The sequence below is a fragment of the Rutidosis leptorrhynchoides genome, chromosome 8, assembly GCF_046630445.1.
Source record: "Rutidosis leptorrhynchoides isolate AG116_Rl617_1_P2 chromosome 8, CSIRO_AGI_Rlap_v1, whole genome shotgun sequence".
NCBI classification, from domain to species: Eukaryota; Viridiplantae; Streptophyta; class Magnoliopsida; order Asterales; family Asteraceae; genus Rutidosis; species Rutidosis leptorrhynchoides.
In genome coordinates, this window is record NC_092340.1 from 89,355,766 (window position 1) to 89,379,867 (window position 24,102).

The window sequence follows — 24,102 nt, forward strand, 5'->3', positions numbered from 1 at the left end:
CTTGTAATCACTAGAACATAGTTTAGTTAATTCTAAACTTGTTCGCAAACAAAAGTTAATACTTCTAACTTGACTTTTAAAATAAACTAAACACATGTTCTATATCTATATGATATGCTAACTTAATGATTTAAAACCTGGAAACACGAAAAACACCGTAAAACCGGATTTACGCCGTCGTAGTAACACCGCGGGCTGTTTTGGGTTAGTTAATTAAAAACTATGATAAACTTTGATTTAAAAGTTGTTATTCTGAGAAAATGATTTTTATTATGAACATGAAACTATATCCAAAAATTATGGTTAAACTCAAAGTGGAAGTATGTTTTCTAAAATGGTCATCTAGACGTCGTTCTTTCGACTGAAATGACTACCTTTACAAAAACGACTTGTAACTTATTTTTCCGACTATAAACCTATACTTTTTCTGTTTAGATTCATAAAATAGGGTTCAATATGAAACCATAGCAATTTGATTCACTCAAAACGGATTTAAAATGAAGAAGTTATGGGTAAAACAAGATTGGATAATTTTTCTCATTTTAGCTACGTGAAAATTGGTAACAAATCTATTCCAACCATAACTTAATCAACTTGTATTGTATATTATGTAATCTTGATATACCATAGACACGTATACAATGTTTCGACCTATCATGTCGACACATCTATATATATTTCGGAACAACCATAGACACTCTATATGTGAATGTTGGAGTTAGCTATACAGGGTTGAGGTTGATTCCAAAATATATATAGTTTGAGTTGTGATCAATACTGAGATACGTATACACTGGGTCGTGGATTGATTCAAGATAATATTTATCGATTTATTTCTGTACATCTAACTGTGGACAACTAGTTGTAGGTTACTAACGAGGACAGCTGACTTAATAAACTTAAAACATCAAAATATATTAAAGGTGTTGTAAATATATTTTGAACATACTTTGATATATATGTATATATTGTTATAGGTTCGTGAATCAACCAGTGGCCAAGTCTTACTTCCCGACGAAGTAAAAATCTGTGAAAGTGAGTTATAGTCCCACTTTTAAAATCTAATATTTTTGGGATGAGAATACATGCAGGTTTTATAAATGATTTACAAAATAGACACAAGTACGTGAAACTACATTCTATGGTTGAATTATCGAAATCGAATATGCCCCTTTTTATTAAGTCTGGTAATCTATGAATTAGGGAACAGACACCCTAATTGACGCGAATCCTAAAGATAGATCTATTGGGCCTAACAAACCCCATCCAAAGTACCGGATGCTATAGTACTTCGAAATTTATATCATATCCGAAGGGTGTCCCGGAATGATGGGGATATTCTTATATATGCATCTTGTTAATGTCGGTTACCAGGTGTTCACCATATGAATGATTTTTATCTCTATGTATGGGATGTGTAACGAAATATGAAATCTTGTGGTCTATTGTTACGATTTGATATATATAGGTTAAACCTATAACTCACCAACATTTTTGTTGACGTTTAAAGCATGTTTATTCTCAGGTGAATACTAAGAGCTTCCGCTGTTGCATAATAAAATAAGGACAAGATTTGGAGTCCATGTTTGTATGATATTGTGTAAAAACTGCATTCAAGAAACTGATTTCGATGTAACATATTTGTATTGTAAACCATTATGTAATGGTCGTGTGTAAACAGGATATTTTAGATTATCATTATTTGATAATCTACGTAAAGCTTTATAAACCTTTATTTATGAAATAAAGGTTATGGTTTGTTTTAAAAATGAATGCAGTCTTTGAAAAACGTCTCATATAGAGGTCAAAACCTCGCAACGAAATCAATTAATATGGAACGTTTTTAATCAATAAGAACGGGACATTTCAGTGGATTGGGTCAAGATAATATATATATCAATTTATTTCTGTACATCTAACTATGGACAACTAGTTGTAGGTTACTAACGAGGACAGCTGACTGAAAATATTTAAAACATTAAAACGTATTAAAAATGTTGTAAATATATTTTGAACATACTTTGATATATATGTACATATTTGTTATAGGTTCGTGAATCGACCAGTGGCCAAGTCTTACTTCCCGACTAAGTAAAAATCTGTGAAAGTAAGTTATAGTCCCACTTTTAAAATCTAATATTTTTGGGATCAGAATACATGCAGCTTTTTAAATGTTTTACAAAATATACACAAGTACACGAAACTACTTTCTATGGTTGAATGATCGAAGCCGAATATGCCCCTTTTGCTTGGTAGCCTAAGAATTAGGGAACATCACTAATTTTGAGAATTAGTGCACGCCTAATTGACGCGAATCATAAAGATAGATCTATTGGACCTAACGAACCCCATCCAAAGTACCGGATGCTTTAGTACTTCGAGTTTTATATCATGTCCGATAGATGTCCCGGAATGATGGGGATATTCTTATATGCATCTTTTTAATGTCGTTTACCAGGTGTTTACCATATGAATGATTTTTATCTCTATGTATGGGATGTATATTGAAATATAAAATCTTGTGGTCTATTATTAGGATTTGATAAATATATAGGTTAAACCTATAACTCACCAACATTTTTGTTGACGTTTAAAGCATGTTTATTCTCAGGTGATTATTAAGAGCTTCCGCTGTTGCATGCTAATATATGGACAAGATTTGGAGTCAGCATGCTTGTATAATATTGTTTAAAACTGCATTCGAAATTTACTTTGTTGTAACATATTAATATTGTAAACCAATATGTATTGGTAGTGTGTAAGTGTGATATTTTTTAGATTATCATTTCTGATAATCTAGGTGGTGTCCTTTTAACCTTGTCGATAAAATAAAGGTTATGGTTTGTTTTTAAAAACGAATGCAGTCTTTGAAAAACGTCTCATATAGAGGTCAAAACCTCGCAACGAAATCAATTAATATGGAACGTTTATAATCAATATGAACGAGACATTTCAGTTAATCTTTGCCGACAATTTATGGTGGTGATGACATTTGCAGTTTCTACGTGAGGTTCAGAAAGGCAATTGGCAAGCGATATTTGAGTTCAATTATTTAAGTTTTAAAAAATGAAAAATGACCAAACTACCCATGCATCTGAAAGTAATTTGATCTTGCGACTCACATTTGCTTCCCCTTTCTCGAACTTATTACTTCCTTTTGTATCCCATCTCTGTCTATACACACACACACACACATGTTTTTCATCGACATCCATATTTTTGAGTTGTATTCAAAATAATGAAGGCCACAAATAGTGGTAGGACACAATAATAAGGTGGTAGGTGGTACCAATTCCTCATACAGCGATCTCCGTACCTATTCATTACTACTTAAGAATCTCATCTTTATATTATGTAACATGCATGCCTCTACAAATGTCTTCATCCAACTTTCATCTATATCTATCTCTATCACTCATTTGTCACACGTCTCTAGCTTGAGTCATTATAACCATCAAACCCTGCAATAACAAACACACCACACCAAAATGACTTCAAAAAACTCATCCCCCGACCACATTGTATTGTTTCCATTCATGTCCAAAGGCCATACAATCCCATTACTTCATTTCGCTCGACTTCTCGTTTCTCGTGGGATTAAGGTTACAATTTTCGCTACGAAAAACAATACACCTTTCATAGCTCAGTATCTTGAAAAGACACCAACTAATGGTCTTACTTCTATAGTAGACCTTCAATTTCCTAATAATATCGAAGGAATACCTCAAGGTATCGAAAGTACCGATAAACTACCTTCTATTTCGCTCTTTAGACCCTTTGCTATTGCAACAAAGCTTATGCAGCCTTATTTTGAGCAAGAGCTTAGCAAACTCTCAAATGTAATGTGCATAATATCTGACGGTTTTCTAAGTTGGACGCTTGCGTCTGCTAATAAATTTGAGATCCCTCGTATAGTGTTTTACGGTATGAACACCTACGTCGGAGCTATATTTCAAGAAGTGTTTTTACATCGGATTTTAGCGGGACCCGAGTCAGACGATGAGTTAATCGCGTTGAAAAACTTTCCATGGATCAAAGTCACTAGGAATGACTTTGAAGAGCCGTTTCATCAGCGTGATCCAACGGGCCCACGCGATGAATTTATGATGGAGGGGGAGATAGCATTAGTGAATAGTTATGGCTTGATTATAAATAGCTTTTATGAGCTCGAGCCTTTGTTTATAGACTATATGAATCGTGAAGCTAAGCCTAAATCCTGGTGTGTGGGACCCCTTTGTTTGGCTGAGACGCGTATGGAAACTGATCCGAAGCCCAAATGGATAGAGTGGCTAGACCTAAAGCATACTAACAAATGCTCGGTTCTATACGTAGCGTTTGGTACACAAGCGGAGATTTCAACGGAACAATTGGAAGAAATATCTAAGGGTTTGGAAGAATCTAGAATGAATTTTTTGTGGTTGGTGAGGAAGTATGAATCGAGTGTTATCGATGAACTTGAAAAAAGAGTGGGAGAAAGAGGGATGATTGTAACCGAATGGGTCGATCAAATGGAGATTTTGAAGCATGAAAGTGTGACGGGGTTTATAAGCCATTGCGGTTGGAACTCGGTTTTGGAGAGCATATGTGCACAAGTGCCAATACTAGCATGGCCGATGATGGCGGAGCAACATTTAAACGCAAGGATGGTTGTGGAGGAGATTAAGATTGGGTTACGGGTCGAAACGTGTGATGGGTCGGTGAGGGGGTTTGTGACGTTAGACGGGTTGAAGAAGACTGTGATTGAGTTAATGGAGGGTGAAAAGGGAAAAGAAGTGAGGGATAAGGTTAAGAAGGTTGGTTTGGCTGCAAAGGAAGCTATGGCGGAAGGCGGGTCATCATTGAGGACACTGAATGAACTCATAAATGAGTTGCAGGCTGGTAGAATTAAGAGTAATGGGGAGGCATAGATTTGTAATAGATGGTGTATTGTACACAGTAAAAATCTTATTACTCGGATTAATCCGTATGTTTCCTGTTAAGGTCAGGATTGGTCTCTTTCGGTCAAATAGTAATAAATAAGACAATTATTTAAGATGGTGGATGGTGATGGACCATTGTCCTACTAATTAAACTTGGTAGATGGGCGGAGTTTTTTTTTAGTGCCAATTATGAGGAAGATCTTGATAAGATGCTTCCTAAATGTGACATTGTTGTCATTAACACTCCATTAACAGAAAAAACCAGGTGAGTTTTTCATGTCAAAATTAGTTTAATAATTTTGTTAGCGATCATTACTAATTACTAAAAGAATTAACAAAAATGTATAAGGTTTTTTCAGATGGATGTTTAACAAAAAAAAAGATATCTAAATGAAGAAGGGGGTACTTATCGTTAACAATGCTCGTGGAGTGATCGGGGTCGAAGTATCAATCAAAAATGAACTAAAAATTCTAGACTAGCTAGGGTATCTAGGATTCGTTTCACGAGAGATTGTGGTCAAAAGCAAACAATTCTTAGAATGGTTTGATGATTAAAAACTAAATGAAATAAATTAAAAGCTAAAAGTCTTAAACTATAAATGATTTATATAAAGCACATAAACAAAAGATCAAAAAGAACTTGCGGGCATAGCCCAACGGTTTTCCCCATGTACTTTGTGTCATGAGATAGGGAGAGGTCATGGGTTCGATCTGTAGGGATGACATGATTTTCTTTAAAACAATTGAACATCAATGATAGTGGTATATATTGACCATATAGGGAGATTTTACCGGATTCGTTCACGGACCTCTACACAGGAACACTGCCCGAATGGATGTGTTCTCGGGTACCGTCGACCGGGTTCGGGTTTTCGCCCGAACGTGTATGGTACGTGCAAATGATGAGTGTCGTTGAAATAAATGATCTACTGATGCCAACAAATCGCCGTTCAAAGAAGAAGAAAAAAAAAAGGATTAAAAAACAAAAGTTGTTATCAATTGATTAAAACCTTTATCCCTTCTAAATCCCAATTAGGTAGCATTCATTCAAATAAACATGTGTGCTTATCAAGTTGTTATCTAAATCACATAGACATGAATTCTTAATTTCGTTAAAACAATTATCTTTGGCACGATTATGTAACTTAAACACTTGTCTTCATCCCTAATCTAAATTAACACTAAGTGGATCAAGCAAAATTGTTAAATCACAATAATACGTCTTGCAATAATCAAAATCAACAAATTTGCATTAAATAACCTAAACACTTGTCTTCATCCCTAATCTAAATTAACACTAAGTGGATCAAGCAAAATTGCTAAATCACAATAATACGTCTTGCAAAAATCAAAATTAACAAACTTGCTTTAAATAATCACTTGAACAGATTACTAAATTATTAATTAAAGAACTTTATCATTATTATTAATCAAAAACTTAACCACACACATACTTGAATGAATAAACAAACAATACACTAAATGTTCATTGGAAGGAATAAAGAAAAAATTATTAATTAAAGAACTTTATCATTATTATTAATCAAAAACTTAACCAGACACATACTTGAATGAATAAACAATACACTAAATATTCATTGGAAGGAATAAAGAAAGGAACTTAGCTGAGCATGATGATGATGATGAAGAACATGATGGATTATTGATGATCCATGAAGATCTTGCTTTTGATTCTTGAAAGTAGATGAATTTTGGTGTTTGGAGTTTATGCTTTCTGCTAAAAAACTAATGAAAAAGCCCCCCAATTTGTAGTTAAGGGTTTCCCTTATATAGGGAATGGCTAACTTGTTCCCAAAGCAAAAATATCTCAAAATTCGGATGCAGAAAAATGCACTGGTGTAATTTACGCTTGATCTGGCGTAAAATTACGCCCCCAAGTGACATTTTTCATTGTCTTCCAACTATAAATGACGTAATTTACGCCAAGAGTTGCGTAAACTATGCCAACCCATAAAAATCAAAGTTGTAGCCCTCTGAAATACGGTCGTTTGAGCTTTTGAATCACCTCAATCGAAGGTCGTATGCTCAAGTTATGGCCAATTTCGTAACAGCTCGTAAGAGTCGATTTTTCAACATTTTCAGCATCTTTTATCATCTTTTCGCGCAATCTTCTTGCACACTTAACATACATGAAAGCCCACTAAAACACTTGGCAAGTTTTTAACTTTTAAGACGACTTTATTGTTTAACAGAATTTTAACTGTTGATTTTTTATGATTTATTTTAGGTTATAATGGATATGTTTGGCATCCTCAACCAGCTCCAAAGGATCATCCGTGGCGATACATGCCAAATCAAGCTATGACCCCTCACACATCTGGAACTACAATTGATGCTCAGGTTCCTAATTTGTTCTTTTACAATTTTGTGTGTGTGTGTGTGTGTGTGTGTGTGTGTTCATATGAATAGAAAATGCATCTTAATAAATGGGATATGTGCAGTTGCGATATGCGGCTGGAGTGACGAAAATGTTGTAGAATTATTTCAAGTGAGAAGATTTTCAGCCACAACATTACATTGTGAAGGAGGGTGAACTAGCTAGCAGTACCGCTAATCTCCGCTAGCTTCAACAACATGGCGAGTTCTAGTTACTTGCGTTGAGTGCTGTGCAGAATGCTTCTGAATGAAAACTTAAAAAAATGTTTTAGTTTTTATTACTAGTTTTGGTTATGGGAATATGAATGACAATGAGTTTCAATACTTATCTCTATCTCACAATAATGATCCTGAAACTTTAACCTTAATACCCGTTATCAGGTATCACAACACGATTGTTTACTATTTTTTTGAATTTTCTTTTGTTTCCATTTGGCTGAAGGGGTGTTTGATTCTATGACTCCTAGAAATAGACCAATTTTCAGATTTAGTGACAGATTAAGTTACAAATAAATAACATTTTTATTAACCAAATTAAGAGCTGTACAGAAACGAATCGTTAATTGGAAAGTAAACGAGCCTTAATAGAAAAACTCTTTTTTAGAGAAAAACCCTTATTTCTTATGGAATTACTATTCGTACGAAATTCAAGTGCTGGTGGAGTCTACAATGGCACCTAATCGAGTGGATACTGGACCTCTCATTAACATTAAGACCTACTGTTCACTACTGAAATTTCCACGTCAACGCCACTTTAGCTTCACTCCCTTTCACTAAATAACTTACTGAACATTCATTATCCTTTACTAAACAATGCTCACAAATATAGAATGTACACACTACCAAACATGGATAAAAAGGGTAAAAGGCAGAAGGATTTTTCATGTTCGGGCTACTCGGAAGGGCATGTAATCCGACCCCATACTCTGATGTACGCAACCTAGCATGATTATTCAATGGCTGTTTCCAACCCTACCCTAGCCACCACAATAATATCCGTTTTAGACAGGATTCGTACGTGAGACCTCTTGCAATCTACCAAACATGATTTACAGAAACTAAAAGCAAATGGGTCCCATTAAAATTCTTGGCGGGAGGTTTTCCTTCACTTGTCTATTTACTAGATGTTGCCCATGGTGGTCATGTGTTGGCGGCCATGAAGAGGTTTACCTACTCCTTAACACTTTCATAGAGAGTGGTCGAATTAATCTAACTAAAAAAGTACTCCATTTCCATAAGGACTTTGTCACCATTCTCGGTTCAATTCCATGATTCACAACTCTTGCTGATAAAATTTACATGAAAGTAGAACCATCTTTGCAATAAGACATAAGACAGTTCCAATGTACTACGAGATAATTTATTATTATTAAAGTTTTTTTTTTATGAGTTACTCTTATATTACCCTACTAAAATAAAGACTTTTATCAACTAGGTACTTCGACGGTACCGCCTCATCATGAAAAGTTACATTCAAACTATTGTTAACCTTAGCAGTGACTTGCAGTCAAATGCTACACTTTTTGAGTGATTGACAAGGACATGAAGTGAAGGTAAATAAAGATGAGTGTTAAATTTGTGGCGGGTGATGTTGTAAAATGTGATTGGTAGTTGGATATAAAATAAATAGATTAATAATATATTTAAATTAATGGTGGGTTCTGATTGGCTAAAAAACCTCTAACACGTTCATTGTTTTCGGCCAGAATCTTGACTAATGCCTTCGGCGTCACGGGTGACACACCGTCAGGGGCGTCAGGGGGTTAGAGGCCTGCCACTTCGGATGCCACATAAGTGACGCCTTTTATTCTCACGCCCTTTAACAACAATTTCATTTTTATTTTCTTAGTTTTTATTTTTATTTTTCTTTATTCTTGTTTATTTATCTATTCTTTATTCTTTATTTATTTTTCATCATTCTTTATTTATTACTCTTAATTTTTATTTTTATTATTTTTGATTTTTGATTTTTGATTTTTTATTTTCTTTGACTGGAGGTCTCTACGGAAACAATCTCTCTACCGTAGAGTAGAGAGATGAATGACTTTCTCTTCCGGTGAGTGGAGAATTTCTGTCATCGTTGTTTAGAGAGACGACCTCTCATCTAATTATTCTAGGGTAAAATAAGGATTTTCTATATCTCACCTGCCAATACCTCGCATGTGCGGAATTGGGTGGTGTTATTGTATTCTCAATATTTTGCCAACGAGATATCGTCGAGAATATAGTTTATGTATTTACCTTTTTTTATGTAAAACATTCTGGCTCCAAAACGTGGTGGTTAATCTCTGCCAACAATTTATTGGTGGTGATGATACTTGCGGTTTCTACGTGAGGTTCAGAAAGGCAATTGGCAATTGATATTTGAGTTCTATTTGAGTTTTTAAATAAGTGAATTAAAAAGACCAAAACTACGCTTCCGTCTGAAAGTAAGTTGATCTTGTGACTCACATTTGTTTCCCTTTTCTCGAACTTATTACTTCCTTTTGTATCCCATCTCTATCTAGTATCTATACACACATATTTTTCATCGACACCCGTCTTTGAGTTGTATTCAAAAAAATAAAGGCCACAAATAGTGGTAGGACACACTGATAAGGTGGTACCAATTCCACATACAGCGATCTCTGTACCTATTCATTACTACTTTAGAATCTCATCTTTATATTATGTAACATGCATGCCTCTACAAATGTCTTCATTCAACTTTCATCTATATCTATTTCTATCACTCATTTGTCACACGTCTCTAGCTTTGGTCATTATAACCATCAAACTCTGCAAAAACAAACACACCACACCAAAATGACTTCAAAAAACTCATCCCCCGACCACATTGTATTGTTTCCATTCATGTCCAAAGGCCATACAATCCCATTACTTCATTTCGCTCTGTTGGGATTTAACAAGTTCATAATATTATTACAAACATTTGAAGATCAAACTTTGCGGAAGCATGTATATATTACCATTTTGAAACTTGTTAATCTTTAACCATTTAAAGTTAAATCCCAATTAGAATCAAGTTATGAAATATACTTACAAACTACAAGCAAGAAAAGAGTTTATACCTACTCCAAGCTTGTTGGTGAATGATGAGGATGATGATGATGAATGGAGCTCCAAAATAATGAAACCTCAAGTAGTTATACCCCAAACTTATGCACCAACACCCTAGCTTTTGGTTAGGATTTAATTGACACTTAAAATGAGCTTGAAAAATAAACTCAAGAACACCTTTTGTGCTTCAAAACCTCACGGCCAAAACAGCAAGAATGAGCAAATTTTTTTTTTTTTGTTAAACTTGATGTCTTTTTGCATGTGAATGTTGGTCTTTCAATACCTTGGTACTTATGCCTCTTGATTATTGAAGTAACCACACACATGGCTAGTCAAATGGCATGCTCAATTGAACTCCCAATGCCACTACCATGTCTATTATAAAATAGTTTTATAAAACTAGTTTTCATAAATACATTTTATAAACTTGGACATTTATTTGTTATGTATACATTTTATAAAACCAAATTATAAAATGTAACATAACTTGATTAATTATTTAACCTATAAATAATTAAATCCTTAATATATAAATTATTCCATAAATTATATACACATTAAGTAATATTATTTTAGAAAACCATTTTTCTTAAATTTCAAGTGTCGCGTAATTTAATCAACGATCCAATCGCTAAGATCAAATACAATTAAGGTGTTGGTAAGCTTGTTATTGGGTATGACCCGACTTGGATCAAAACATATTAGCCACGTTAATTTAATATGTCTCTCGGGCATACGAAATACCTTCAATCTCCCACTTGCACGAGAAACATAAGAAATTAATGCAAGTGATGGATACCACCTAACGACCGTCCATCACCCCCAATATGTTATGACTTTGTGCCATTCAATAACATCATCCCTTTCGAGTTCCCATCTCGAATATGAATAGGTGAATCTTTCATTATATCCTTTCGTCCTAGATGTCATGTTAAATACAAGAGACACAGAGTGATCAATCTCTTCTAGATTTAACTTTATCAGGCCTTAGACATCTGACTCTCGACGAATAAGAGGGACAAATTCCATCTTGACTACATACGTCCTAGATATATACTTTGTATTACATCTGAGCTCTTCCTTATGAACTACCATATTTCAGAATAGCGAAGGAAAGAATCAAGGCATAATACTTAGTGAATATCCGAACCCAATATGTATCTCAGGTCAGAGGATACAATGATATTCGCCTTTACTCAAGATTACATGTGATCAACCACAAAGGCTCTATTAAGTAAATCTTGAGAGCGGGTTTTCCAATATTTGTATCCCACAAATATCTATGAACTTTGGTTGCAACCTTGCCCCACATTCAGCTTGTGAATGTATACCAATCCAAGTTCATAATTGTCTAAACCTCACACTTGTTCCCACAAATGTGATCAACTACATAATTTAGAATAATAGCTTATTCATGGATAAAATATGTAAAATAGAAACTTGACTCAAGATAAATTAACACCATAATTATATTAATGAGTTTGAACAACTTCGTTCCGTTACAATACATAAAACAGATCACAACCAATCACTAGAATATCGAAGCCCTAATGCACAAACATGTCCTGCATGTTTTGTTCCATGTAAGAGCTTCGTGAGTGGATCCGCTATATTAAGATCTGTGTGAACTTTGTGAATACATATCTTTCCCTTTTCAACCTCATCCCTTATGTAGTTGAATATCCGCTCAATGTGACGAGTCTTTTGGTGAGCATGAGGTTCCTTGATTTGAGCAATCGCACCCTCGTTGTCACAAAAGATTTCAAGAGGGTCCTGAATGGAAGGGACTACTCCTAAGTCATCGATGAATTTCTTCATCCATGCAGCTTCTTGAGCTGCTAATGAGGCAGAAATATACTCTGACTCTGTAGTGGATAATGCAACAACATCCTGTTTTGAACTCTTCCAAGAGACCGCACCTCCATTTAACATGAAGACATAACCGGATTGTGATCGAGAATCATCTCGATCAGTTTGGAAACTCGCGTCCACGTAACCTTTTACATCGAGTTCCTCCTCACCAGATCCGTATATAAGAAACACATCCTTAGTCCTCTTAAGGTATTTCAATATACTTTTAACCGCAATCCAATTACTGTTTCTTGGGTTATTCTGGTATCTACTTGTCAAGCTAAGAGCGCATGACACATCCGGTCTAGTACATATCATTGCATACATGATTGACCCAATAGCAGATGCGTACGGGACATTTTTCATTCTCTCTTGCTCATCTTTTGTGGTAGGGCACTGAGATGAACTGGGAAGTGTTCCTCTTTGAATAGGTACCAAACCTTTCTTAGAGTTCTCTATCTTGAACCTTTTCAAGATCTTTTCAATGTATGCACTTTGATTCAAACCTATCAATTTCTTGGATCTATCTATGTAGATCCTAATCACCAAAATGTATTGTGCTTCTTCAAGATCCTTAATAGAGAAGCAGCCTTTTAGCCAAGTTTTAACACCTTGCATCGTCGGGATATCATTTCTAAATAATAATATGTCATCCACATATAATACAAGGAACATGATAGTGCTCTCACTAGCCTTCTTGTATACATAAGCTTCATCACCATTTTTAATGAAGCCAAATTTCTTGACCTCCGCATTAAAACGATGATTCCACATTCTAGATGCTTGTTTCAATCCGTAGATTGACTTCTTTAACTTATATACTTTGTTAGGATATTTTGGATCAACAAAACCTTCAGGTTGAACCATATAGACGTCTTCCTCAAGATATCCATTTAGGAAAGCGGTCTTGACATCCATTTGCCATATCTCATAATCATAGTGAGCATCAATGGCAAATAATATCCTGATAGACTTTAGCATTACCACAGGTGAAAAAGTTTCATCATAGTCAATCCCTTGAGTTTGAGTAAAACCTTTTGCCACAAGTCTAGCTTTGTATGTATTCAAGTTTCCATGCATGTCGGTTTTTATCTTGAAAATCCATTTACAATCAACTAATCTAGAGTTAGGTGGTTGTAAAACAAGTTCCCAAACTTGGTTGTCATACATGGTTTGCATCTCAGAGTTCATGGCTTCAAGCCATTTATCTTTATCAACCCTTGATAAAACATCTTGATAGTTGGTTAGTTCATCCAAATCAACCACATAGCAATCATCCATGAGAAATCCATATCTCTCAGGAGGATTACTAATCCTATCAGATCTACGAACGTTTTGTATACTCTAATCATCCATTTGATCATTCTCAAAATTTTCATGTTGAGTGCTAGTGTCAACCAATTGTGTATCATCTACTTGATCTTGAACCTCTTCAAGATCTATCTTTCTTTCACTATTACCTTCCATTAGGAACTTAGTTTCAAGGAATTCTGCCTTCCGAGCAACAAATACATTTTGCTCGGATGGATCATAGAAATAGTATCCCATATCATCCTTGGGATTTCCTATGAAGATGCACTTCGTGGATCGAGCATTCAACTTATTAGGGACGTAACGCTTATGGTAAGCTTCACATCCCCATACCTTTAAGTATGATAGAGATAGAGGTTTTCCAAACTACATCTCATGAGGTGTTCGTTCCACTTTCTTGGTTGGGGCCATATTTAGAATACGAGCTGCGGAGCATAGACAATAACCCCAAAATGATAGAGGTAACGAGCTTCTAGCCATCATAGATCAAACCATATCCATTAGGGTTCGGTTCCTCCTTTCGGATACTCCATTAAGCTGGGGTGTCCCGGGTGGAGTAAGTAGCGAGATAATCCCACAACTTTTAAGATGATCCTGGAAAGCATCACTTAGGTATTCACCTCCTCTATCGGTACAAAGTACCTTGATTGTTTTGTTGAGTTGATTTTGTACTTCGTTTTGATATTCTTTGAATGCTTCAAAAGTTTCATCCTTGTGTCTCAACAAGTAGACATATCCGAAATGATTGAAGTCATCAATGAAGGTAACGAAGTATCTTTCACCATTCCTAGTCATGGGCATGAAGGGTCCGCATACATCCGAATGTATTAATCCCAATAAGTCTTTAGCCCTTTCATAGGTCCCTTTGAAAGGTGCTTTAGTCATTTTGCCTTTTAAACAAGATTCACATACATCAAATGAGTCTAGCTCACTTGATTTCAAAAGGCCATTCTTTTAAAGTGTATGCATTCGGTTCTTGTTTATGTGACCAAGGCGACAATGCCATAAGTAGGAATCACTCAAATCCCTTTTGAGTTTCTTGGTGTTTGCATGGAACATTGAGCTGTTGTGTGATGTGTCATCATGAACCAATTCATAAATACCATTCAAAGGCGAAGCCTTAAAATGGAACACATTATCTAAAGAAACATGGATATCGTGATTAATAAAATTAAGATTAAAACCAAATTGTCTTAAACGGGATACAAAAATAATGTTTCGAGTCAAATCAGGTGCATACAAAACATTTTTCAAAATAAGCTCCAAACCAGTTTGTAGCTTCAAAATAATGTCTCCTTGAGCTTCTACTTGCACATTTGCACCATTTCCCATGAAGAGACTTGTTGTTCCCGTATCTTGTTTACTTCTTTTGAACCCATGCAAAGAATTGCAAATATGAGTTCCACATCCTGTATCTAATACCCATGTATTAGAAGAAGTAATACTAAGCTCAACGTATACCATATATACATTACCTGAGATTTGCCCCGCATCCCTCTTTTCTTTCAACTCCTTTAGGTAGATCGGGCAGTTGCGTTTCCAGTGACCCATCTCACCGCAACCAAAGCACGGATCTTCCTTGGGGTTTGCTTGTCCGGCAACCTTTTGCTTCTTATTTTTGTTGGTTGGGGTAACCATCTTCCCCTTTCCCTTGCCCTTGCCATGGTAGGTGGGTCCTTTCTTCTTGGCCACCTTTGGCTTAGAAGTGGAATTGTTCTTAGACCCGCCTTCATTGATCATAAGCACGGGTGAAGCCCTTTTACCCATGCTTGATTCGGCAGTCCTAAGCATGGCATGCAATTCGCCAATACTTTTATCCCAACCATTCATGTTGTAATTCAACACGAATGTGTCAAACCTTTTTGACAAAGAGTTGAGGATAAGGTTCGTGGCTAATTCATTAGACACGTTACAGTTTAGACGGTGCAATCGATCAATTAGGCTTTTCATCTTAAGGACATAAGATGAAACGGATTGGGTGTCATCCATTCGACATGCATGAAGCGCTCGAACCGTTTCAAAGCGCTCAACACGAGCTTGTTGAAGGAACATCTCCTTCAATTGTGTGATCATGTCATATGTACTATGATGCTCGAAGTCCTTTTGGAGTTCGGGGATCATGGTCCCAAGCATAAGGCAAGAAACTTGCACCGAATCGGCGCAATACTTTTCCCAATATGCCATACCTTCGGCATCATCCTCCTCGGGTTGGTCGAGAATGGGGTCTTCCAACACATACGCTTTATCTTCAAGTTTGAGGACAATCCTAAGATTGCGGTACCAATCCATAAAGTTTGTATGGTTGAGTTTTTCCTTTTCGAGGATGGACCTCAATGATAGGTTATTAAAGTTGATTGGTGCGTTTGGAATGTTGTTGTTATTGGCGGCCATCTACAAAATTTAACAAAGTTTGTTTAAGTATTAATTTTAATTTAACAATCAATACCCCTTTTAAATCCAATTGATATATTAAATTCTAGAATCCAACGGTAAATCAAATTTCGGTTAGGTGACCTTTATCCCGTTATTTGATTCAGCTAGGTAGTTTTAATTTGACAATTGCAATCCATTTGCAACTTCTAGAGTATGGGATCATACAATCCTTTTGTATGGCATATTTATCCCATCAACGCCTATTTGTTCCTCATGCTTTGGTGACCCTAAGTTCATGATTTTCAAATCAAGTCGTCCAACTTGTGTAAACGTGTAAATTTAACATACAAGTGGTTAGGTGACCTTTATCCCACAAGCATGTGAAATTCACCTTAATCATATTAGTTTGCTTATAACGGTTAGGTGACCTTTATCCCATTATTAGTTCCCTAACATGTTTAAGTGTTTACATAAATGGATGGCGTTAAACTTGTTAGCCTAGTGTGTAAAAGGATTTTAAGGTTTCTTTATTCTAGTTCAAGAAAACTTTTATACCATACACTAACATGCATTTAGTGTGTGGTACTTGTGAAAATCCATTTCCATGTTATGTAATAAAGCCAATTTTATTACTTTGAAATAAACATTTTATTATGTTTTAATAACCAATTATTAAAATCCATTTAGCCATTTTTTAATTTAACCAATTAAATTATAGTTTGTTTTGCATGTTATTAATAATTTATAATTTAACCAATTAAATTATAGTTTTGTTTGTTGTTAACTTGTGTGATTAACTTGTAGCATACAAACATACAATCCACAATCAAACAATAAACAACCAAGCATGCAAAACAATATGTTCACAATCAAGTCTTTTGGTAGGCATTTTGTTTAGCCGAAAACAAAATGCCACCGGTCAATGGGTTAAAACACTAAGTAGGAGATTTTACATCTCCCACTAAATCTTGCATCCAAATGCTTCTTCTTGTGTTCTTCCTTTGTTTTCTTCTTGTATCTTCATTTTGTTACAAAATATATCCTAATACATTTTGCCTAGAAAATGAAATACAACCTAATCTATTTTACATGCCAAAATATAAAATAAATTACATAACCAAATGAATAATATCACAAACCAAATGAATAAATATTATTATAAACCAAATGAATGAATAATAAATCAATTTGAATGATTAACAAATCAACCAAACAAACATCCATTCAAACACAAGGTCTAGGCTATGATTGTGAACATCAACATACAACAAAATATGAAAAATGGAAGCACATAAAACCCATTTTGGGTCTCCAAAATTTCGGCCAAACTTACAAACCCACCCAAACCCGAAAATTATTCATTCTACTTTCATGCATGTTTCATAGAATGCAAAATATAGTGGGTTTAATAACCATCTTGAAGCATATTTCAACAACTTCGGCTCTGATACCAATGTTGGGATTTGACAAGTTCATAATATTATTACAAACATTTGAAGATCAAACTTTGCAGAAGCATGTATATATTACCATTTTGAAACTTGTTAATCTTTGACCATTTAAAGTTAAATCCCAATTAGGATCAAGTTATGAAATATACTTACAAACTACAAGCAAGAAAAGAGTTTATACCTACTCCAAGCTTGTTGGTGAATGATGAGGATGATGATGATGAATGGAGCTCCAAAAGAATGAAACCTCAAGTAGTTATGCCCCAAACTTATGCACCAACACCCAAGCTTTTGGTTAGGATTTAATTGACACTTAAAATGAGCTTGAAAAATAAACTCAAGAACACCTTTTGATTATATGTCTCCTAGAAATAAATCAATTTTCAGATTTAGCGATAGATTAAGTTACAAAGAAATAACATTTTTATTAATCGAATTAAGAGTTGTACAGAAACGAATCGTTAATTGGAAAGTAAACGAGCCTTAATAGAAAAACTCCTTTTTAGAGAAAAACCCTTATTTTTAATGGAATTACTATTAGTTCGAAATTCAAGTGCTGGTGGAGTCTACAATGGCACCTAATCGAGTGGATACTGGACCTCTCATTTAAATTAAGACCTACTATTCACTACTAAAATTTCCACGTCAACGCCACTTTAGCTTCACTCCCTTTCACTAACTAACTAACTAACTGAACATTCATTATCCTTTACTAAACAATGTTCACAAATATAGAATGTACACACTACCAAACATGGATAAAAAGGGAAATTTGCTACAGTGATTTGCTACAGTGAAACACTATTTGCTACAGTAAAACACTATTTGCTACAGTAAAACACTATTTGCTACAGTAAACACTATTTGATGTCGACGAACTAGCAAACAAAAACAGAAAAGGCGGCCATGTGATCGCATGGCAAAAACACTGAAAACTCATGCGATCGCATGAGCTACAGTAAATCGAAAAGTACTATAAAAGGTCAGTTTTGCTCGACGATTTTTTTTCATTCTTATTCTGTACTTAAAATTTATATTTATAATTTTAATTATAATTATAATTTTAAGTTTAATAATAATAAAGTATATTCGAGGGTATTTTTAATTCGGGTTTCAAACCGTTTTAAAATAAGGAAATATTGGGTATTGTTCGGGGTATTGTTCTTGAATCCAAGGCCAACCATACATTCGTCTACCATCATTACGTCTACGCAATTTGCCTACAATATTGAGTCTCAATATTGAATCGTGAGTTTATAGTCTCCCTTTTTAAATACTTTAAATATTTTTGGGCTGAGAATACATGCAATTTATTTTAAACGCAATAAGACACAAGTACATACAAAATTCTACACTGAGTTAAACCGAAAATCCCTTAGCTTTGGTAACTAGTAGCTGCCAGTACATAGGATATGGACTGGTGGGCGCGAATAATTGTATATGGATCCATAGGGCTTGACATCCCCGTCCGAGCTAGAGCGCTAGCCTTTTAACGGACGTATGTTATTTGAGTTTAAGACACGTTGGTTTGCGTGTATTAAAACGAATGGGGTAATTATCACTATAGCGTTAAGTTTAGTTACCAGGGTGCTCTGTTACGTAGAATCTATTGATAAACTTTTGATGAAATCTTGTGGTCTATCTTTATATATGTTTATGACTCGAGCAATTAAACCTATAACTCACCAACATTCGTGTTGACTTTTTAGCATGTTTTATTCTCAGGTCCTTATAATGCTTCCGCTGTGATGTGCTTGTTGCCTGCATGGAGTCTCTCATGCTTTGTACAAAGTTTATTGCATTCAAAATAAAACTGCGTTGTGTAATAAATAATTGAACTGTGATGTCAACCTGTAAATTAAAGACTTATGTATTTCGGAGTTTTGCTTATACCTAAGCACTTGCCCACATTTTTATAACTTTCTATGTTTAGAAAGTCACTTATTTTAATGAATGCAATATTTTATCAAAACGTATCATATAGAGGTCAAAACCTCACTGTGGAATCAATGATTAACGTGCCGTGTCAATAGCGATTTTGACGGGTCGTTACAGTATGTTTCCTGTTAAGGTCAGGATTGGTCTCTTTCGATCAAATAGTAATAAATTTAAAAAGTGTCCTCGTATAGTTAGTGACATTGTGTTCCGAAAATTATTTCGAGATTAACGATAGTGTCGGAAAAATTTAACTCGTTTCGAGCGAGAAGATATGACCCGTTGAATATTTGGGTGGAGTTTATTTAAGATTTTTTTATGAAAATAGTTATTTGACACTTAACCCCCTGTTTGGGGGCTGATTTGAATATTTGAAAAAAATGTGGGGGTCTTTGTTGGTGTAGTGAAATTTAATTAGAATTTAAAAAAAAAGTGAAAGGACGAAACTGTCCTGAGTTACGATTCACCATTTTTGTGTATTAGATAATATAGTAAAGTAATAGGACAATTATTTAAGAAGGGGGATGGTGATGGACCATTGTCCTACTAATTAAACTTGGTAGATGGGCTGAGTTTTTTTAGTGCTAATTATGAGGATGATCTTGATAAGATGATTCCTAAATGTGACATTGTTATGAACACTCCATTAACAGAAAAAACCAGGTGAGTTTTTCATGTCAAAATTAGTTTAATAATTTTGTTAGCGATCATTACTAATTACTAAAAGAATTAACAAAAATATATAAGGTTTTTTTCAGAGGGATGTTTAACAAAGAAAAGATATCTAAAATGAAGAAGGGGTACTTATCGTTAACAATGCTCGTGGAGTGATCGGGGTCGAAGTACCAATAAAAAATGAACTAAAAACTCTAGACTAGCTACGGTAAGTAGGATTCGTTCCACGAGAGATTGTGGTCAAAAGGAAGCAATTCTTAGAATGGTTTGATGATTAAAAACTTAATGAAATACATTAAAAGCTAAAAGTCTTAAACTCTAAATGATTTATATAAAGCACATAAACAAAAGATCAAAAAGAACTTGCGAGCATAGGCCAACGGTTCCCCCCATGTACTTTGTGTCATGAGATAGGTCATGGGTTCGATATGTAGGGATGACATTATTTTCTTTAAAACAATTAAACATCAATAATAGTAGTATATATTGACCCTATAGGGAGGTTTTACCGGATTCGTTCACGGACCTCTACCCAGAAACACTGCCCGAATGGATGTGTTCCCGGGTACCGTCGATCGGGTTCGGGTTTCCACCCGAACGTGTATGGTACGTGCAAATGATGAGGGTCATTGAAATAAATGATCTACTGATGCCAAAAAATTGCCGTTCAAAGAAGAACAAAAAAAACAAAAGATCAAAAAAACAAAAGTTGTTATCAATTGATTAAAACCTTTATCCCTTCTAAATCCCAATTAGGTAACATTCATTCAAATAAACATGTGTGCTTATCAAGTTGTTATCTAAATCACATAGACATGAATTCTTAATTTCGTTAAAATAGTTATCTTGGGCACGATTATGTAACCTAAACACTTGTCTTCATCCCTAATCTAAATTAACACTAAGTGGATCAAGTAAAATTGTTAAATCACAATAATACGTCTTGCAACAATCAAAATCAACAAACTTGCATTAAATAACCTAAACACTTGTCTTCATCCCTAATCCAAATTAACACTAAGTGGATCAAGCAAAATTGTTAAATTACAATAATACGTCTTGCAATAATCAAAATTAACAAACTTGCATTAAATAATCACTTAAACAGATTACAAAATTATTAATCAAAGAACTTTATCATTATTATTAATCAAAAACTTAACCACACACATACTTGAATGAATAAACAATACACTAAATCTTCATTGGAAGGAATAAAGAAAGGAACTTAGCTGAGCATGATGATGATCATGAAGATCTTGCTTTTGATTCTTGAAAGTAGATGAATTTTGGTGTTTGGAGTTTATGCTCACTGTTAAAAAACTGATGAAAAAGCCCCCCAATTTGTAGTTAAGGGTTTCCCTTATATAGGGAATGACTAACTTGTTCTCAAAGCAAAAATATCTCAAAATATGGGTGCAGAAAAATGCACTGGCGTAATTTATGCTTGATCTGGCGTAAAATTACGCCTTCAAGTGACATTTTTCACTGTCTTCCAACTATAAATGACGTAATTTACGCCAAGAGTTGCGTAAATTACGCCAACCCATTAAAACTAAAGTTGTAGCCCTCTGAAATACGGTCGTTTGAGATTTTGAATCACCTCAATCGAAGGTCATATGCTCAAGTTATGGCCAATTTTGTAACAGCTCGTAAGAGTCGATTTTTCACCATTTTCAGCATCTTTTATCATCTTTTCGCGCAATCTTCTTCCACACTTAACATACATGAAAACCTACTAAAACACTCCGTTTTGACCACTAAAGTTACATAAAACTCTTGTCATTAATAACCATTCCGAGCATAAATTAGGGATCGATCAGGGAGCTATAATGGATACACAAGCTGTTGTTGATGGTTGTTCTAGTGGACACATAGGAGGCAAGTTTTTAACTTTTAAGATGACTTTATTGTTTAACATAATTTTAACTGTTGATTTTTTATGATTTATATTAGGTTATAATGGAGATGTTTGGTATCCTCAACTAGCTCCAAAGGATCATCCGTGGCGATACATGCCAAATCAAGCTATGACCCCTCACACATCTGGAACTACAATTGATGCTCAAGTTCCTAATTTGTTCTTTTACAATTTTTTTTCGTCTGTGTTCATATGAATAGAAAATGCATGTTAATAAATGGAATATGTGCAGTTGCGATATGCGGCTGGAATGAAGGAAATGTTGGAGAATTATTTCAAGTGAGAAGATTTTCATCCACAACATTACATTGTGAAGGAGGGTGAACTAGCTAGCAGTACCGCTAATCTCCGATAGCTTCAACAACATGGCGAATTCTAGTTACTTGCGTTAAGTGTTGTACGATGCTTCTGAATGAAAACTTAAAAAAATGTTTTAGTTTTTATTACTAGTTTTGGTTATAGGAATATGAATGCAATGAGTTTCAATACTTCTCTCTATCTCACAATAATGATCCTGAATCTTTAACCTTAATACCCGTTATCAGGTATCACAACACGGTTGTTTACTATTTTTATAACTTTTCTTTTGTTTTCATTTGGCTAAAGGGGTGTTTGATTATATGTCTCCTAGAAATAAATCAATTTTCAGATTTAGCGATAGAATAAGTTACAAAGAAATAACATTTTTATTAATCGAATTAAGAGCTGTACAGAAACGAATCGTTAATTGGAAAGTAAACGAGCCTTAATAGAAAAACTCCTTTTTAGAGAAAAACCCTTATTTTTTATGGAATTACTATTAGTTCGAAATTCAAGTGCTGGTGGAGTCTACAATGGCACCTAATCGAGTGGATACTGGACCTCTCATTTAAATTAAGACCTACTGTTCACTACTAAAATTTCCACGTCAACGCCACTTTAGCTTCACTCCCTTTCACTAACTAACTAACTAACTGAACATTCATTATCCTTTACTAAACAATGTTCACAAATATAGAATGTACACACTACCAAACATGGATAAAAATGGAAATTTGCTACAGTGATTTGCTACAGTGAAATACTATTTGCTACAGTAAAACACTATTTGCTACAGTAAAACACTATTTGCTACAGTACACTATTTGATGTCGACGAACTAGCAAACAAAAACAGAAAAGGCGGCCATGCGATCGCATGGCAAAAACACTGAAAACTCATGCGATCGCATGAGCTACAGTAAATCGAAAAGTACTATAAAAGGTCAGTTTTGCTCGACAATTTTTTTTCATTCTTATTCTGTACTTAAAATTTATATTTATAATTTTAATTATAATTTTAATTTTAAGTTTAATAATAATAAAGTATATTCGAGGGTATTTTTAATTCGGGTTTCAAACCGTTTTAAAATAAGGAAATATTGGGTATTGTTCTGGGTATTGTTCTTGAATCCAAGGCCAACCATACATTCGTCTACCATCATTACGTCTACGCAATTTGCCTACAATATTGAGTCTCAATATTGAATCGTGAGTTTATAGTCTCCCTTTTTAAATACTTTAAATATTTTTGGGCTGAGAATACATGCAATTTATTTTAAACGCAATAAGACACAAGTACATACAAAATTCTACACTGAGTTAAACCGAAAATCCCTTAGCTTTGGTAACTAGTAGCTGCCAGTACATAGGATATGGACTGGTGGGCGTGAATAATTGTATATGGATCCATAGGGCTTGACATCCCCGTCCGAGCTAGAGCGCTAGCCTTTTAATGGACGTATGTTATTTGAGTTTAAGACACGTTGGTTTGCGTGTATTAAAACGAATGGGGTAATTATCACTATAGCGTTAAGTTTAGTTACCAGGGTGCTCTGTTACGTAGAATCTATTGATAAACTTTTGATGAAATCTTGTGGTCTATCTTTATATATGTTTATGACTCGAGCAATTAAACCTATAACTCACCAACATTCGTGTTGACTTTTTAGCATGTTTTATTCTCAGGTCCTTATAATGCTTCCGCTGTGATGTGCTTGTTGCCTGCATGGAGTCTCTCATGCTTTGTACAAAGTTTATTGCATTCAAAATAAAACTGCGTTGTGTAATAAATAATTGAACTGTGATGTCAACCTGTAAATTAAAGACTTATGTATTTCGGGGTTTTGCTTATACCTAAGCACTTGCCCACATTTTTATAACTTTCTATGTTTAGAAAGTCACTTATTTTA

The 24,102-nt window shown here is 34.6% G+C and overlaps 1 protein-coding gene and 1 pseudogene across 1 annotated transcript; both read left to right on the forward strand.

The window, feature by feature from the left end:
- The first annotated feature begins 3,335 nt into the window (after nucleotides 1-3,335).
- LOC139861618 (UDP-glycosyltransferase 90A1-like) lies at nucleotides 3,336-5,155 on the forward strand. Its single transcript, XM_071850063.1, has one exon. It carries the CDS (start codon nucleotides 3,489-3,491, stop codon nucleotides 4,905-4,907), a length of 1,419 nt encoding a protein of 472 aa, XP_071706164.1. The 5' UTR covers nucleotides 3,336-3,488; the 3' UTR covers nucleotides 4,908-5,155.
- A 1,817-nt stretch (nucleotides 5,156-6,972) lies between these two features.
- Nucleotides 6,973-22,248, forward strand: LOC139863605 (formate dehydrogenase, mitochondrial-like; annotated as a pseudogene).
- The last annotated feature ends 1,854 nt before the right edge of the window (nucleotides 22,249-24,102 follow it).